General features: G+C 40.5%; 1 protein-coding gene across 3 annotated transcripts in view; it reads left to right on the forward strand.

Annotated features, from left to right (window-relative positions):
• The window catches only part of SLC25A13 (solute carrier family 25 member 13), a 106,951-nt gene that overhangs the window by 22,586 nt on the left and 65,164 nt on the right, over window positions 1-19,201 (forward strand). For all 3 annotated transcript variants that reach the window (XM_083578634.1, XM_083578633.1, XM_083578635.1), the window contains 2 exons: window positions 6,291-6,433; window positions 15,285-15,400. In XM_083578634.1, coding sequence (XP_083434760.1) covers window positions 6,291-6,433; window positions 15,285-15,400 — 259 coding nt within the window. The remainder of the gene's footprint in view (window positions 1-6,290; window positions 6,434-15,284; window positions 15,401-19,201) is intronic.

Consider the following 19,201-nt stretch of genomic DNA (forward strand, 5'->3'; position numbering starts at 1 on the left):
ATTCATCTCTTGATAGTCTTCTAACCATTAATCATTCACTGTATTATTACCATGTTAGATTTAAATACCAGTATCAAAAATTGAACAATGCTCTCCAAGAAGTCAAATATGTTCTTGAATGATTATTGTATAGACTCGGGGAAATATAGCTATCCCCCCAAATAGAATAGAAATTTCAGTGTTTCCTACATGGAGCTGTGTGTGTGTGTGTGTGTGTGTGTGTGTGTGTTTGTGTGTGACTCTCTTAGAAGATCTGTGAATTAGAACTGCAGTCTATAACTGTTTTCATTAGCATTTCCCCATCTCTCCCAAATCATTGGACTGCTAACTAATGGTGGGAGCGAATGCAAATAGAGTCACCCTGCCCCTACAAGAGAGTAAGAGGGAATAACTTGAAGATTGTTTCTGCAAACATTTCATTGGAGGTAACTGCAGATGTAACTTCACCGGAATGCTAATCATTGATCAGGGCCAGTAGCGGGTCACATAATTGTTTTCTGCCCTGCGTTGTGTGCTGTGTTTTCCATTGCTACTTGCAGTGTTGATTTAGCATCCATATTTCAATTGTAAACCAAAGTTTAGGGCTGTGGCTTGGAAAACTGGTTTCTAAATCTGAGTTTGGAAATGCTCTCAGCTGTGGTTAGAGAGGCCAAATCATTGTTCAGGAGACATTCAAGAGCAAGATGGAAAGAATGCAAACCTGCAGCTTGCTCCTGATTTCTAGATAGTGATGGAAGCCTGATGGTTTTGCATTTGCATTTCTGCTTTTGGCTCCTGGAATATGCTAGGTAAGCAAAACCACCAGGTTTATAATGAGGACTTCCAAAAATGGGCTTAGGCGGTTGCTTCTGCAATGGGGAAGAAGAGGGTGCAACAGAAACCAAGTAGAGGTGGGGAGGTCTTAAATGTACAGTTCCAGCAAACTAATTATTTGGGAATATATGGCATGGTTTCATTCAAATGCTTTTCTGGGTCTCTTGTTTTGCTTGTACCTGGAAATAACAGCTGCTTGAAAGTCTCCCTCCACCCTCCGCCTGGTGAGATACAAACATCATCATCATCATCATCATCATCATCATCATCATCACCATCATCATACCACCTCACCCTATAGCAGTGAGAATTGGGGCCTCTGAAAAGCCAGTGGACTTGCTGCATAAAGTAGAAGCTGTTCTAAAAGCTGGATTAAGGAAAAATAATAATAATTTGAAATGAGAGATCTGTCTCTCAGCTATTTCAATATCAGAAAAGCCAACAGCAGCAAGACGAGCCAGTAGCTATGAACTGGTATAAATGAGAAGGCACAAAAGTCGCTCCAAACCTGTATATTTTATGCTACTTTAACAGGCTTATCATATAAAATGGCATAAGCCTGGGAATAAAATGGGATAAGCCTGCAAAGTCTTCTCGATGGCACACTTTTTGAGAAATTCGCATGTGCTGCTCTGAGAATCTTGGTAGGAGGATGATACATAAGTACACATTTAATTCTAACCTGATGTGTATTTATGAATATAAATTATTTTTTCCTTTGTGGATTGTGCATTTGCAAAAATGGCATACATTCCTAATAGTGCCTTTATTTCTAGACCATCCTCACACCAAGTTTATTCAGGACACTTCAGAGTCATAACACAGACTAGCTGAAATTGGAAATTAAATTTCTATTAAAAACAAACAAACCCACACATACCAAGGAAACCAAAACACAACACCGTTAGAATGGGATTTTTATCACATCATTTTCCATTTCAGTTAAATGCATTGCAATCAGTGTGACATTCCTTGGTTAGTTACATATTTTCTCTGGAGATACTTAAAAAATATATATTCCTCTGTTGTATTTGTAAGGACTTAAATGGGCTTGAACTAGTTAATGCTCAAGTATTTAAAATATATGATTATCCAGTGTGAATTTTGAAGGAACTTACCAAAAAGCCATTAGGCATTATTGTGTAATATCAAATTCTCCATAGGTATAATTACCAAAGTGGAGGGAAAATACATGACTGCGTATTACCACCTTTTCGAAAGTCTTTATTCCCAAACTAATAGAATTGATGTGTGTGTCCCCCCCTCGCTTTTGTCATGATAATTTCCTCAGAGTAACTCTACTTCTTGTAACTCTCCTACCATAACCTAAGAGATTAGGCTTCAGTCAAAATGAGCAAGCTGACATTTTCAAGGTCATTTTCTATATGTAGTGTGGGGGGTACGTGATTGGATTTCAAATACACAAGAATAAATCGCAGTGGGTAGGAACAGGGGGACATCGAAACCTTGTACTGCTTTCTATTATTGAATGTCTTAGCAGGGGGGCTAGCCTGGAAAAAAAAATGAAATGTAGAAGCAGAAAACGGCTGACTTATTTGATTTGTTTCTCGATAACTGTTGTGTTAAAAAGTTTTCAAGCCTGAGACTTGGAAAGATTTTCTGGCAGGTGATTGCAATGAGATCGATTTGGTCTGTGTGCTGGTTATAAAAGTGTGCAGCTGGATGTGTGTGTGTGTGTGTGTGTGTGTGTGTGTGTGTGTGAGACATATCACCTATTAATCAGGTTGCTGATTTTATGTTGCTGCTGTGTTTTAAATTGCTTTTAATTGTGTGCGCATGCATGTATAAGCGCATGCGTTGATTTTGATTTGATTCTTTAATGTGTTTTAATGTGATAGTTTTGTTGGCTGGGCCGTCAGAAGGATTGTAAATATGAGAAACAAACACACTAAGCTTGCTCCTAAACATAGAACACGTTGCAGGTGAAACACAAACAATTAATTTGAAATGATAGAAATGCAACATTATTAAATGTTTGGGCTATATAGTTTTCTGTTTCGGTCTTTGCTTCAATAAAACACTTGCCTGAAGGAAATTACTTTACCTATATATGGTTTAAATCTAGACAACTAAAAAAACAAAAAACCACGTACATTTTAACTCTCGGAGGGAAGCCAAGAGTTATGTACTTACAGAAAATGTAAGGGTACTTGTCAGGCGCAACAACGGCTTTATTCAATGGGATCTGGCAGCAGGCTTTGCTCTGCAAGAGCTATTGCAACGTAAAACAAAACCCAAGTCTTTGAAGTTGGTTGCAAAATTGTAGTAGACACCTAACTTACTTGTTACTTCATGTGGATAATGTTCTGTGGAGAATCGCAGCAAATGTTTTTATCAGGCCACCTCAGAAAAGAAACATACCACAGTAATTAGCAATTTGGCTTTCCTGCTCAGAACATGTTGCTTGCTGCGATACAGATCTTTCTTTTTAAGGTGACACGTGGCGACTTACGTGCTCTTGTAATTTATTTACAGCTGCCTTTTAATGTCCCTTCGCTCACCGCCCAAGGAGTTTTGTAGTATTTACGGTGCATTTGCAAAGTAGCTATTTTGCATTCCGCCCCCGCCCCCCCCCAAATCGGATTTTTACTGACCTCAATATATGCAGAGTTGTGGCTTTTAAAAGAATGCAGTGGTGATAAGGAATGGGAAGTCGACTTTAATAACACTTAAAAAGTATGGCTGGGATCCAGAGAACTACTTTAGGGGCACCCAAGGGCTTGGCCATGGCCAATGGATTTGTTTTGTTTTTATAAATAAAATTAAGCCTCTTCCCTTTGAATTAAATATCCTTTGAATATCACTGTTTTCTCCGTCTCCAAGATGTTTGCCCTAAGACATTGAGGGGGGAATTGTTAGAGTAGCACAAGTCCATGGTTGTCTTCAGCATGCTGAAATAGTCACATGGATCTTCAGGTGTCCCAGCCAGTCTGCTTTTCAGATATGGCTGTGCACATTGCCAAAAAGAAAGAAAGAAAGAAAGAAAGAAAGAAAGAAAGAAAGAAAGAAAGAAAGAAGCATTGCAAAAAAGGGGGAGGGGGACCGCAAATTTGCATAATGTTTACATGCGCTAATTTTAATGTGCAGATGCAAATTTATAAATATTTATAAGAATCCAAATAGCAATACAGTATATTTCACCATAGTGGTAAATGCTGGGCCCAGGTGTACTTGCTCAGTCTGCTGTCCAGGTGCGAAGCACTGAGAGGCGATGTCATGGCGCTCCCTGCTCTCCTGTCTTCTGGGTTCTTGGACTGGATACCCCTTCCAATGAAAGACTATCCTCTATAAAGTGGGACACATTGCCACCCTTCTCGTAAGTGCAGCATATCCAAAGACAGACCGCCAAGTGGCCTGTGGTAGTCGCGAGGTGAAACATTTTAATAACAAGAATACCCTTTGTAATAAGCAGGAGGTTATCAGCATACGTTAAAAGACTCATGGACAAATGTGCAGCTGAGCAGTTGGGGAGTGTTGGGTACCATTACATAAGAAGCTGTGAAAACTTTTCCTTCTGGTCTGCCATCCAGTTGAAATAATAATAATAATAATAATAATAATAATAATAATAATAATAATAATATTTCTACCCCACCCATGTGGCTGTGTTTCCACAGCCACTCTGGGCAGCTTCCAACAAAATATTAAAATACAATAGTCTGTCAAACATTAAATGCTTCCCTAAACAGGGCTGCCTTCAGATGTCTTCTAAAAGTCTGGTAGTTGTTTTTCTCTTTGACATCTGGAGGGAGGGCGTTCCACAGGGTGGGTGCCACTACCAAGAAGGCCCTCTGCCTGGTTCCCTGTAACTTGGCTTCTTGCAACGAGGGAACCGCCAGAAGGCCCTCGGCACTGGACCTCAGTGTCCAGACAGAACGATGGGGGTGGAGATGCTGAGTTGTGGCTGGAAATGAAGTGGCCACAAGAGGCGAATGGTGGTGTATTGCCTCATCCTAACATCACTCACCTGTTGGCGAAGCATGCTTTAGGAATTTGAACCAATGGGTCCCTTTCCTTAATATTTTTAGGACGCACCCTATTTTTTGTGATTTCACGTTGTTCTGAATGGTTTTCAATGCATTTTTATTTGTTGCAGCCTGCCCTGGGGGCTAAAGGTGAGGGATAGGCAGCAAATTAAAATAATAATAAAAACAGCAACAACAACAACAACCCACAATGTTAAGCTGAAAGCCCAAATAATGCCTACCAGCTCCTGTAATAAATGCTGCTCTTGAAAACTTCAGAGGTACACACAATCTCTTCCCCCGATCCCTGTACTCCCCCCTTTTTTCTATCAGTTTATGGACTTAGCTCTATACTTGTGGGGGGGGGGAGAATAGAAATGCCAATTGTATTGTGTGCTTCTCTCCCCCATCCCCTCTTCCTGTGTAATACTATATGATTTCATGGGGTTTAGGCCAGTATAGCGTATTGAGGGCATTTTTATTACTGTTCTTCATATTGCTTTCTTTCCTTTCTGGAGTAATTTCAGTTTTCAAATAAAATTTGTTTTACTTCTGCTTTCACTTCTGTTTCTTTTCTTCTTTTACTCCCAAGAGGTAGATATTTGGGAGTAAAATCTGGGGAAAAAAATGTTGTCAGAGTCATGCAACTGTAATGTTTTGCACATGGCTGATAAGTATGAATGCATATGAATGGGCACAATCATGTGTTTGTTCAGTTCATATAGGAGAGAGTAGTGATCATATTTCATATTTTGCAAGCTGTTCCACTGGCATTTGCTGGCAGCAGTAAGCAAGAGATTGCTCAGTGATCAAAGACTCAAAATACAGGCTCAATTCATATGATGTTCTGAACCATGGTTTAGAGCAAAGGGTAGGCTGCATGATGCCCTCCAGATGTTGCTGGACTTCAACTCCCATCAACCCTAGCCAGCATGGCCAATGTCGTCCAACCACATCTGGAAGGTGCCACGTTGTCTACCCTTGGTTCAGTGGGATGGAAACAAGCTGTTGATAAGCATACCCTCTTCCTTTTTAATGCTAACCATGGTTTGCTGCAACAACCAAGCTAACAAAATGTTGTTACCATTTGGAGTGCCCTCCAAAATATGATTAGCGTTCAATATTGTATCAAGTCGTGGTGTTCTATAACAAACTTTTTGTGTCTTATGGGTTGTGAATCCACTCATGAGTTCAGCAATAGCAGAAAAGGGAGTATATAAATCAACTTCAAACCATAGCTTCTGATTCCTGTTTTGAAGGGCATACACTAACCATAATTTGGGTGTCTTGGCAAGCTATAGTTAGCACTCAGAGAGGATAAGGAAAGGCGGCTGGCGGGGGGGGGCACTCATCTTGAGAAATAGAGAAGGGAGCGTGTGCAAACCCACAGCAGTTTTATGACGCACCACATGGGGCAGCACTGCATTGGCTGTACGAGTGATACAATACTACCTTGTAATTTAAGAACCACATTCTTCTTCTTTTTTACAGTATGCAAGTGTTGAGAAAAATGGTGAATTTTACATGTCCCCCAGTGACTTTGTCACGCGGTTCCTGAAGATAATAGGAGATGGGGTTCCCAATCCCAGAACCGTTCAGCTGCTCGGAGGTGTGGTGGATCAGACGAAAGATGGGTATGTACTGTGACATTCATTTGAATTACTTATATGGTGGTAGCATTGGAGATTCACAGAATAAGCTGCTCTTCACTTTTAAAGTATATGAAAAAGATACTGTACTGCCATAAAATTTTGCTTTCAGCAGCAATTGGTTCTTCAGTGTCTCTGTGAATCACAGAGAGAGAACAGGGTATTCTGTCTTAAAATGCTTTCCACTAGACACTGGGCCAGATACATAAAGGGTTAAAAATGCATGCACTTTGTACCAAACTCAATGACAACAATTTTAAACTTGATGTGCCACATTCAGAAGTTACAATTATTAAGTAATGCACGCAAAATGAATTTTATAGAGCAAGTTTCAGAACAGTAGAGGTGAATATTTAAATGTACGACACAAGGGGAAACGGGCTTTGTTCTTACCCATAAGCCTTAGGTAGTAGCACGAAGGACACTGAAAAAGGCCTACTTTTGATTTATTGTAACAGTTTCCAGCAAAAAAACAAGACCCTGTGACACCTTAAGAGCCAAGAAAATATTTTATGGCATAACCTTTCATGGGCTAGAGTACGTCTGACTCTAATCCACAAAAAATAGGCTATCATAAATGGTTATGCTTTAAGCTGCTGCAAAACTCTTTGTTATTCTCAGTTTACAAAGCCTTCTCAGAATACTGAAACCCCCAAAAACTTAAGGAAGAATGTACCGTCCTTGTCTGTTGTGAACAAAGTGAGATGCAAGTAAATTACTTGCTATAAATTAGAATTGTGTAGGATCCCTTTTTCTTCTTCTGCGAGTGCCAGCATGAGCATACATGCTTTTACAGGAGGGCTTTGGAAGCTTATATTTATGCTAGCCTTTTTCATCCTGGCACCCTACAGATGTTTTGGACCACATCTCACGCCATCCTTGTACATTAGTGATGCTAGCTGAGGGGAGCTGGAGTCGAAAACCTCTGGAGGGCACCCAGTTGGGGAAGGCTGATTTATGCTGAGTAATTCAGATTTGAGATCCAAGTCCTATATATAGAAATGAGTTCCCTATTGAAAATCTCTTCTCTGCCCCCACCAGCCCCTGTTTCAGTCTACGTGTGGTTATTCTTTAGGAGCAACTAAGTTTTAGGTCCTCATGTTACCTCATCTGTTTTACCTGCAAAACTGCTCCAAGTGGTTCACAACATATCAGGTGAACAATAACAATTAAAACAAACTCAAAACCATTATAAATCACAATATCAGCAAGTAACAACATTGCATACGAAGAAGCTACGCCAAACGGAAGAGAAAATAATACCAATTCAAAATAGAGTAGTAGCATGCAAAACATCACCATATGATGCATTTGTGACCAGTGGTTTGATTCTGAGACACCATCTTCATCATTCAAGGACGCCACCCCATTTTCTCACCTGGGATAGTGCAAGCACTCCTACCTTGGCTCTCACCTAGAGGGGACTTATGCCCACCATTATCATGGGGTCTTACCCCACATGGTGGCCAATAGCTTTCCTTTCACATTCTCCTACCAAACAATATTCCTTCAGCCAGGATGGGGGCCCTAAATAAGGTCTTGTGAAGTGACCCTCGACGTGGCAACCTCAAAAGGATTTTTCATTTCTTCCCTTTGGTTGTAATGAGGTATAAAAAGTCGCAACAGTGATTCTTCTGAATGGCCAAAGGTACATGTTAACCTGAGTTTATCCAAGAACAGTATTTTTGCCTCACACAGTGTTTCATGCTCTTGCTACAGTAAGCTGAAATGGTGCCTCTGCCCCACCCCATTCCCATCCAAGAGATTCTTGCGTGGCGTTTTCTCGTGATTATGATCGAGACATTACTGAGATTTTTTGTGTGTACACACACACACACACACACACACACACAGTATGTAAAATCCCCTTCATTATCTTTTTCTGCGTGGCTGCTATGTTCATAATATTTCAGAAAAACGACCCAACTATCTACCACCTTTTCTCTTGCTATTGTGTGGCCATCTTGTTAGTCCTCGTGTCCAAGTATCTCAGTACCATTAAGGTAATGACTGAAACTCCAGAGCAACCTTTGTGAGCACCTGAATGGACATCTGTATGACTTTCTCTGTACAGTGCATGCGTGAATCCCCTGCTCTGTTTCCCCCCGTGCTGATCCATTGTTCAGCCTCGCAAAGACAGGAGTGTTTTTTGCCTGGCTGTTTTCTTGCCAGGTGGATGCACTGCGAAACCTTTAGTGAGAGGAGGCTTCCAGAGGGTTAGGTGGGAGGTCTGAGACCTGTTGTTTAGCTTCAGGAGGCCATTCAGGGTGCCTGTTACCCTCCCACAGATGAGCATGTAAAGAAATGTTTTACTGCAAATTGCACTCTTTAAAAATCCAACTGGCTTCCTCTAACAATCCATACTTTTTTCTCTCTTTTTTTTGCTGCTACAATTAAATTCTGCCCAATAAAATATGCCTGTTCTGCCAATCATAGCTTGGTTTCCAGTAAGCAACTCAAAATACTATATGGCTTTTATTTTTAGAAAGTGTAAACAATTCAAAATAATGCTTTGAAATGCCAGCTTTTCCCATTATTATTGATTTATCTCTAATCTACCATTTTTCAGAACAAGTTGTTTATCTAAGATTGAAACATTAAATAATAGGCATAGCTTACCCTGTGCCCCATTATGCTATTATGGTTAAATTGCTGATTTTAGTAAAGCATTGTAGCTTTTGTATTTATTATACAATGATGAGGATAATGATTAGTATTGCTAAACATGCAAAAGAATGGATGTTGCAGGAATACACACACACACACACACAAGAATTTCAGACGTGTGTGCCTTGGGTACTTTTTCGTATAGCAGAAGTTAATAATTAGCCAATTTAAAGGTACCATTGCAAAATTGCCCTGATTTTGCTGGAAAAGATGTGGTTGAGGGTAGATCTCTTGATGTTGAAGTCAGCGAACATTGGGCAGTTGTGGATGGCTGAGTTCTACAAATGGGCGCAATTAACTTTACCCCATTCCCACTGACATTTCACCCCATAACACAAAATTGCTTCCATGGGACGTGGCATAAAATGGCTGCCATGTCTTAAAGGAGCAGAAAAAGAGGCGGAGACACAAAATGGTATATAGGCATGGTCCCTACATCAGCCACCCCCCTCCCCAAAATGAATTGGAGTAAAGGCACCTACTTCAACCACAGAGAGGAACTTTTTACACACTCCTCTGAAAATGCAGTCCTTGCATCCACTGAAATGTGGCCCCTACATAAGGGGAAGTGCTCACCATAGGAGAGGCTGGTCCAGTGTGAACCAGAATTGAGAAAGCAAAGCAAACAAGTCTCTCATGCACTGTGAATTTTTAAGGGCATATTAACTGAAACATTTCACTGGCTCCATAGAAGCAACTGGTGTGCACAAGTGCTGCGTTGACAACTCCTCTGTATAGTTTTCCAGGAATTAAAGCAAGGCTTAAGGAGTTTATAAAGCCACTCTTGGCTGTTCTTCATCGACGGACAGTGTGTAGGAGGAATATCCGCACTACACATCTAAACCCATTTGAAACTGGTTTCACCGCCTTGACTTCTCCCAAAGGCACCTGGCAGCTGTAGTCCTTGGGAGCTGCGGGAGCTAACCAGGTTTTAAAACTGGTGCAAATATGAATGGTAGACACCATCCTTTTTCCCATGTAAGTTATCACATGTAACTCCTCCTAATAAACACCTCATAGTTCTTAAGTTAGAACCCAAGTGACCAAAGTTCATAGGTCAAAAAGCCTAGCTTCATTCATCAGTCTGGGTCTCCACAAACCCCACAAGAGCTGTTCTCTTGGCTAGCCTAAGCCTCACTAAATGTTTGCAACTGAAACAACTCCATATTGCTTCCCTGTGCATCTTGGCCTCCATTTCCCGACCCTTGTCCCCTGTGCCAAAATTTATATTGTTAGCTTCCTGCATAAGGGACCTGATGGCACTATATAAATCACATGACTATTAATAACTGATAACATGCTACCCATTGCCCAGGAGATAATGGGTTTGCCATCAGCATTTGGGCATTGCGGTCAGTATGGGTAAAGAAGTGTTGGTGACCTACAGATGACCTCTCTGGATTTGGTGAGTCCTGGCAACTATTTCCCAGTCTTCTTTGTGTTCCAAAGTACCAAAGCAGAAGTGGGAAACTCCTCTGCATGTGTATTTTTCAAAAACAATGGGCTTGTATGGATTTCATTTACATAATACTAATATGCTTGATTTCAAAATCAAATCAAATGGGGGATTTGACTAAATTTGGCTAGAGTTGTTCCTTTTCTTTGTCCTTTCTTTATTTTGGCTCGCCTTTCACTCTTTGATTGATTGATTGATTGATTGGTGGATTGAATGAATGAATGAATGAATAAATATATGGTCACAATATACTGTTCTTGTAAAGACTGAAGCAAAATACACATTCGGCAGCTTTGATCTTTGTGTTTTCAAAAAAAAAATCATTTTTCTTACCAAGTGGTTCATTTCTCTGCTATTTCTAATATATTTTAAGTTTCTGAAATGTAAGTTGCAGGCTAATTTATAACTGAACACTTGGGGCGCAGTCTGCTAGGAGCTTCTCCTGCACAATCCTCAGTATGCTACTGTCACATAATGGACTTCATGCAAGCTGAGGTTCAGTTTGCTTTATGGTAATCTAAATTTCTGAAACCAACAAATCACTTTCTATTTTCATTTTTTTTAAAAAAAAAAATACACATTCTTTGTATTCTCCATGAATGTTAGTTTATTCTCTGATCAGTAGAAAAGATTCTTGAAGAGAGAAATTGTAGGGATATTCTGGATGAGCAGATAATGAGCATGCAGGGCTGTGCTCTGCTCCCAGTTTAGAAATTTCAGAATTTCTAGATCAAAGCTGCCTGACTCAGCTGCTCCACGTGAATTACATGGGAACACCTGACTTGTAAACGGTCGAGAGCGTGGAGCTTTCAGCTGTTCTTTCAAACAGGGCTTTCCAAACTACTTTGCCAAGCCCTGATTCTAGTGGTGCACCTTCTCACATCCCCCACCGGCCAAATGGAAAGCTGCTGCCCATCTAGCAAGAATCTGTTAATATCTTCCGCCATCTTGCTTTGTGGTGGTGAGCTGTGTTCTCTCAAGCTAAATCTTTGTTATGCGGGAGGTCTCCAAATTTGTGATAAGCCCATCCTTGTCCTCTGCACTTCCTTCCAACTTTTTCTGCCTCCTCTACAGGTTCAGTTGTCCTGTAATATGAAAATAAGAATCCTAGACCCTTCAGAACCCACCTTCAAAACCGATTCGTATCACAGGCCCTTCTGTTTGCTGCCACTTGTACCTTTTCTGAATGGGGAAAGCTAACAGAGCAACCTGTCACTTGGTGCTTGAGATGAGACAATGGGAGCAGCCTTATCCAAAGTCAGTCTCCAAGTCAGTATTGTCTGCACTGATGTGCAGAAGCTGCCCAGGATATCACTGAGGGCATTACTTAGTAATGCAAGAGATTGAACCTGGGCCTTTCTGCATGCAAAGCAAATGGGGAGATGCTATCTCATTTTCACCTCACATTAGAGATGGGGGAGAAATTTGATTCAGTTTGCATTTTTAAAGGTGAACTTACTTGTGCTTTCTGAATCAAGATACGAACCAAAATGCATCCATCCTTTGACATTCACACTTCGGTTAAAAATGCGTATATTAAAAATGTGTTTATAAGGCAAAATTGCAAGCAAAATGTACGTTAGGAAGATTCACACTAGAACACTGGTGAATTTTCATGGGAACTCTCCATGAGCCAGTGTGGTGTAGTGGTTAAGAGCGGTAGTCTCGTAATCTGGGGAACCGGGTTCGTGTCTCCGCTCCTCCACATGCAGCTGCTGGGTGACTTTGGGCTAGTCACACTTCTCTGAAGTCTCTCAGCCCCACTCACCTCACAGAGTGTTTGTTGTGGGGGAGGAAGGGAAAGGAGAATGTTAGCCGCTTTGAGACTCCTTAAAAAGGGAGTGAAAGGCGGGATATCAAATCCAAACTCTTCTTCTTCTTCTCCCCCCCCCCCAAAAAAAAAAACCTCCACAAACGGTTGTGGAAATGTGGATAACTGAAGTTAAGGTTGGGAAAATGAGAAACTGTGTGAAACAGAAATTGATATTTATTCCCTACCTCAGACACCTGACTATAGGGGACTTAACCTCCTCCACCCCCCCCCCCCAAAAAACCCCCTGTGCCATGCTGGTGGAAGTTAGCAGCCGTAGGGTGCAAGAGGGAGCGCCAAAAATGACTGCTCAAACCAGTCTTGAGTTTGCTGGTAAGCTTGTGGAGAAATTGGCCTCAAAGCACAACTGAAGAATTCAGGGCAAACTCTCTTTTTTTGCCACCCTTTATTTTTTCCTTCTGTTAAACATGTCTTTGCCACCTCATTCGCTTTTGAAGAAGTGATGGCACTTCCCTTTTTTCTCCCGTTACAGTGGGGAAGATAGTACCAAAGTAGAGAACCTCTGACTTAGAAGGCATCTTTCTGCTTGATTTATAATTCATCCATCTCCTCCTAGTTTCACATCGTTAAAACGCAGGGTCATTAGGCTTTACTCAGCCGGGCTTTTAAGTTAGACAAGGCCTTGCTTATGTAGGCAAAATTATTCTTAAGTAGCATATTGAGGTTCATGTTAATATGTGCTGTTTAATGAAACCTAATGATATTCAATGAAGGGTTGCACTATGCCAGAGAGAAAACTTGTTACCTAGGCAACTGCCCTTGTGCCGTATAGAGCTTGGAACATATGGCTATGTAACATGCATTATTTCAGCATCTTTAACCATTAGGAACCACATGTGTAATTGACTGTGAAAAATTACTGCTCAGTTACTGTATTGTATGGGCATAATAGAAGTAAATGAGTGCGTCATTGTTGTCGGAGTCGATCTGTTGGGAATCACTTGCAGGCCAGTCTATTTAAGGAGCAAAAATACAATAAGAAGAAAATAGCTGGTTTAATTAACATGTAAAAATTGGGTTAATTTGAATTCAGCTGGCACAGCAGATATTCATGTTTCCTCTGCAGTAGTCTGATGGGAGCCTCACATTTGTAGACTTTCTCCCTTTTTCCATTAAAAAAAACCCCCAACCCGTTGCTTTCGTTAAAATTGAAATAAACTCTCTTAATTAAATATCTGACACTTAGAGGTGTTTGGGTTACTCGACTGAGAAGAGCTTGATGTAGCCAAAAGAATCTTTCCCAATCTGGTGCCCTCCAGATATTTTGGATTACAACATGCTAGCTGTGACTTAATGGAAGCTGAAGTCCAAAACATCTGGAAAGTACCAGGTTGCCAAAGGCTGCTTTAAAGACAACAAATTTCATTTTGGCATGAGAGCTGTAGGCTAAAGTTCACTTCATCGGACCACTTAATGTATCTGAAGCTGGTTCTGCCTTATGAATAATGATTTTAGTCTTGTTAATTGAACATCCCAACTGAAATATCACAAATCTGCATTGCAAAGGCCTGCATCTTTATTAATAAAATTCTACCCAAACCTGCATAAATATGATTTTTATCTATGACAACAGATGTCAGCTGTTGAAGCTCTCACATACATTCCAACAACTCAAGGAAATAGATGCTAGCATCTTGTTTTTATTGCTTAAATGATGGTGTGAATTATTATCGTAACGCCGCATTGTATCACTTACCTTATTTATGTAATTTATATACTGACCTTCATCAAGAGAACACAGCATAAATTACAGCATACAATTACTTCAGGTAAGATGATGTGCTCCACGCGTGTGGACAAGTGATGACGCTGTGATCCATCTGGTCAGTGGCAGAACCTTTTCCCACGTTGCCTCAAATCAAAGGAGCTACTGCCATGTCCATCTATTTTGCAAATGATTAATCTGATGGGCAACTTTCGGAACACTTTTTTGGTTGCTAAAATGTGGTTCCACCCCATTTGTGTTTTTTAAAAATTATTACTCCATGACAATTGGATTGGGATCATTTGCATTTGAATTACTAACTTGGCAACTTTCAAACTTGCAATTTCAATTGTGCCACCATTCAAGATGCTAGTAGGATAATAGGAAGCTGCATTTATGGTGAGTCAGACTATTGGTCCGTCCAGCTCATCACTTTTTATAGTGGCTGCCATTGGCTCCTCAGGGTTTGAGGCAGGGGTGCCTCTCAGCCCTAAACGGCTTAGGACCTGGGCATCTGAAGAAGTGTCTCTCACCTAGGATTTGAGGTTGTTTACAGAAACTCTTCTGATGGTGCCATTGTTGCATGAGCCTGGACAACCTGTTGCTTTTCATGACTAGCAATAATACCCCAGTTATGGAACGCTCTCCTCCGAGCTTTGACTGGCAGGAACCTTGGTTATTTTTCAGTGCAAGCTGAAGGCTCTCTTATTCCATGTTTTCTGAGTCGGCCATGACGTGTCCAAGTTTCATAGCTATTTCATTTATTAGGTTGAGAATGGCTATACAGTCGTACTTTGGTTGCCGGATGCCTTGGAACTCGTACGTTTTGGCTCCCAAACAATTGAAAACTGGAAGTAAGTCTTCCGGTTTTGAATGATTTTCGGAAGCTGAATGTCCAGCGCGGCTTCCGATTGGCTGCAGAAGCCGCACTTTGGTTTCCAAACATTTTGGAAGTCAAACGGACTTCCAGATTGGATTCCGTTTGACTTCCAAGGTACAACTGTATTTTAAAGATTATTCTGTTTTGTTTTTACTGTCTTATACTTTAAATTGTTGTGATATTTGGGGAGGGGTCACATATAATGAGGGCTAGAAATCTAATAAGTAAATTATTTACCTGTGAAATGTTCTTCTGGTGATTGCACCTGAAGAAATGGCTTTCTTTTTCCTTTTGTAGGTTGATATCCTTTCAAGAATTTGTAGCATTTGAATCTGTCCTCTGTGCTCCAGATGCACTGTTCATGGTGGCATTTCAGCTTTTTGACAAAACTGGGAAAGGAGAAGTTACTTTTGGTAAGACCTGCTTTTTCCTTCCTTTCCTCACCCTTCTTCCTCTCCCTCCCATGTGAGAAATATTGCTAAATTAATATTTCTTTATTAGTCTACAGCTATGTGGTTTCTTAAGTGTTATATTGTTAATGGACTTTTAAATGTTGCTATTGCAGATCGGTGTTACTGGAGAATGCTTGACCATGATATACCCAGGCATTGCCCCAAACCTCTGCATTTTAGACATGTTGAAATCTTGGTGGTTGCTTTGTTTTATTCTGCTGGTTTTTGTGTTTTGACATTTTTAGTGGGTGAACTGGCCTGGAACCAGTTTTGATGAAGGGCAATATATAAACTTTAAATAAAACAAATTAATAAGTTGGGAAATGCAATATACTGTCACTATTTAAAAAATGAAAAGGAAAAACTTTAATGAAACACTTCCAGAAATTCTTCATAGGCTTGTAATTTGTGCATGTTCTTCCAGACACAAGACACGTGACTAGGCAGGTGGCAATTCAGTCCTACAGATGTCAAGCACTTGTCTAAATTGTTTTCTAAGAATAATACCTCAGTGCCCACAGTTTAAGTGACATGTCTTGAATTCATGGAGCTGATGTTGTAAAACACTTTTAATTAAAAAAAATGTATATTTTGTGTGTGTAAAGAAATGTCTCAAAGAGAAACCCAGCTTTTGTTTTTGTTTCATAACCCTTTTTGGTTTAACTTAGGGCCTACATCTTTCTGCTCTTTCCTGCAAATATACGTGTCCATTTCCTCCTCACACGGAAAGCTTAGTTCTTTTGCTGCAGAATAAATGTCTTGCACAGAAAAATTCTGAAGTGTCTGCTTCCATTCAGTGGGAATATTGCGCAGGAAATATTCTTAACAGATGATGCTAATTTGGTGATCTAATCAGGGCTCGATCCCAGTGAGTCAGGGAATAAAGTATAACCAGTCATAAAGTCCACAGAGTCAAGATTGTCACTGAAGTCAATCTCATTTGGTTTTTCGAGGTATAATGCTTAATTCAAAGCATGTTATTATCTTCATGTGGAAGATAATATCCTGAACTTTGAGGCAAAACATAGCAACATAAAGCAACTTGTAGATGATAACAAGACAGAATTTAGGGAATAATACGGATTAAGAATGGCATAAGAATTGCAATAGAATTGAATTGACAAAAGTAATGCATCAGTCATTTAACAGGAGATCTTACCTCTATCTTCCTCCAGTCCACCTAGTTGTCAAACAGTTTTCTCAGTAGCATATTCCCAATTTTCTACCATACCTTGCATTTGGAAGAAAATCCATAGTTAGCTAGATTGGGGTGGGGTGGGGAAGCATGCACATTTTTGAGAGCTGTGTCCTAGAAAACAGAAGAAGGGGGCAGCTGGGGTCCAGAGGCATGTGTGGGACTGACACACACACACACAAACAACACCGAGAGCCAGTGTTGCATAGTGGTCAGAGTGTTGGACTAGGACCTGGGAGACCAGGATGCAAATCCCCTACTCAGCCATGAAGGTCACTGGGTGACCTTGGTCCAGCCACTGGCTCTCTCACAGGACAGTTGTGAGGGATTAATTGAGGGGGACAAGATTCATGTAGTCCACCTTGAGCTCCTTGGAGAGAAAGGTGGGATAGAAATGCAAAAATTAATTTAATATGTAGGCAGATTAGGTTGTTTTATTAGGATGACTGAGGCACCATCCTGGAGGAATTGCAAAAGTAAACACTTTTAACACCCAGCCTCCAAAAAAAACTCAAGTGGCACTCACTTCTCTCCCCTCTACCCCCACTCATATCCTTCCATTTTTACTCATGGAGACTCCTTGAGAAGCTTATGGCAGTCTCCCTTTCTGTGACCAATCATTCGGTTTGCATAGTAGCCAATCATGAAACACCACTATGTTCAGGTTTCTGCCACCCATCTGTAGGTCAAAAAGCATATACAGTGGTATCTTGGTTGTCGAATGGCTTGGCTCCCGAACAAATCGGCTCCTGAACTCCGCAAACCCGGAAGTACGTGTTCCGGTTTATGTACATTTTTCGGAAGCCGAACTTCCGATGCGGCTTCCAGTTGAGCGCAGGAAGCTCCTGCAGTCAATCGGAAGCCGCCCCTTGGTTTTTGAATGGTTCCGGGAATCGAAAGGACTCCCAGAATGGATTAAGTTCGACAATCAAGGTACCATTGTAGTGTTTAAAACTAATGTTTCCTTAATGGATACCTTTTGGAATTAATTACCATGACTAAGTTTGGTCCATTAATTTCAATGAGTCTGCTCTGTGTAAAAGTTAGTTGGATACAACAGTGATATATAGATATAGATATAGATATATAGATATAGATATATATGCTATTTCCCCTGGGAGTTCAGACACTACAATTGTTCTGCTCTGCAGTTTGCTAAAGTTAATGGTTCTTCAGATCTAGCAGGGCCCAGATTAACAGATGGTTCCCAGTAACAAGGGTTTTTTTATGCAGTATAAGAACAATTTATTTCAAATTCGCATGTGAGAATTATGCTTTGTATCCCCTGTAGCATTTATATAAGTGTAATTTCTTAGAAATAATAATAGCTCAGTGACTGAGACATGCTTCGTATACAAAAGATCCCAAGCTTCTCCTTGTAAGGTAGGGAAAAAAACCTTCCTGTAACCCTGTCAAGCCCCTGCCAATCAGTATAGCCAATACTGAACTAGTTGGACCAATGGTCCGGCTTGGTATTTGGCAACCTCCCATGTTCCTTTTAGGCTTTGTTTTGTAAGTCTATTGGATTTGTGCCATACCACTGAAATCCAGCTTCTGGCTATAACCTGGCTACACTTTTAGGTTGCTATGCTGGTCACTGTAAATATTTTCATAATCTGTTAAATATTTGCAGCATACTGCTTAGCATTAGATTGTGTTAATCCCAAATAGGGCCAGCCTATCCCTTTTTCTCTTTTCTCAGCAATCACTTTTAAAACTGCATTATCTTTAGAAGTTCCTTTTTAATTTTAGTCCTAGTTTTAGGACTTTTGATTTACCCAAACCACTGTTTAGGAACACAGAGAATCAAGGACTTTCCTTCCTAGCCTTCCCAGCCCCCCTTCAGCAAAATTACCCGCTACGTATATTGTTTAAAATAAGGAAGGCTTAGTTGTTTGTTCCTAGAGACAGCATGAAACAGGAGATGGTAGTGTGCTTTTGGCTTGCAACGGATAGAGATTGCCTTAGCCTTTTGTATCACATTGTACATGGAGCTGCTGCTCTTTGCCAGGAGTTAAAGATCTCAGCAGGAAGGTGGAAGGAAGTTTAGTTGGCTTTTAAATTTGAGACAGAGAATAAACCATTGCTTCTTACTCCTGAGTGTTGACAGGCACATAAAAGCTGATAATGTAAGTCCAGGGGTTTAAGAGGCTTAACAGTTTTGCCTTTTTTTGTATTACTGTATTTTAATGCCTCATTAAAGAGGTAAGAGTTCTTTGATATCCTTTATTAGATGGTTTAATAAAGAAAAGTTTAGATGCTTGGGTCTAAATGTCAACATTTTAAAAATTAACAGTCCTTTTAAATAACCTTTATCTTTAATTCCAAGGGCTGCACTTGCGCAGGGGCAAAGCAAATTTAACAACTTCTGGCCTTGCGTACATCAGAAGTAATTGCTTGGAACTTGCATTGTCTTTTTTGCAGACGCTGCAGCGCTGGTGCAAGGCAGACAAAGTCTCCATTTTACAAACAGAGTAAATAAAAGCCTGTCCGGTTACCTTAATTTTTAAGGCGGTTAAGTCGCCGGCTGTAGAACGACCCTTGTTGGCCTATTTGGATATCCGTGA

This window comes from Podarcis filfolensis (assembly GCF_964270895.1).
Source record: "Podarcis filfolensis genome assembly, chromosome: 12".
Classification (NCBI taxonomy): Eukaryota; Metazoa; Chordata; class Lepidosauria; order Squamata; family Lacertidae; genus Podarcis; species Podarcis filfolensis.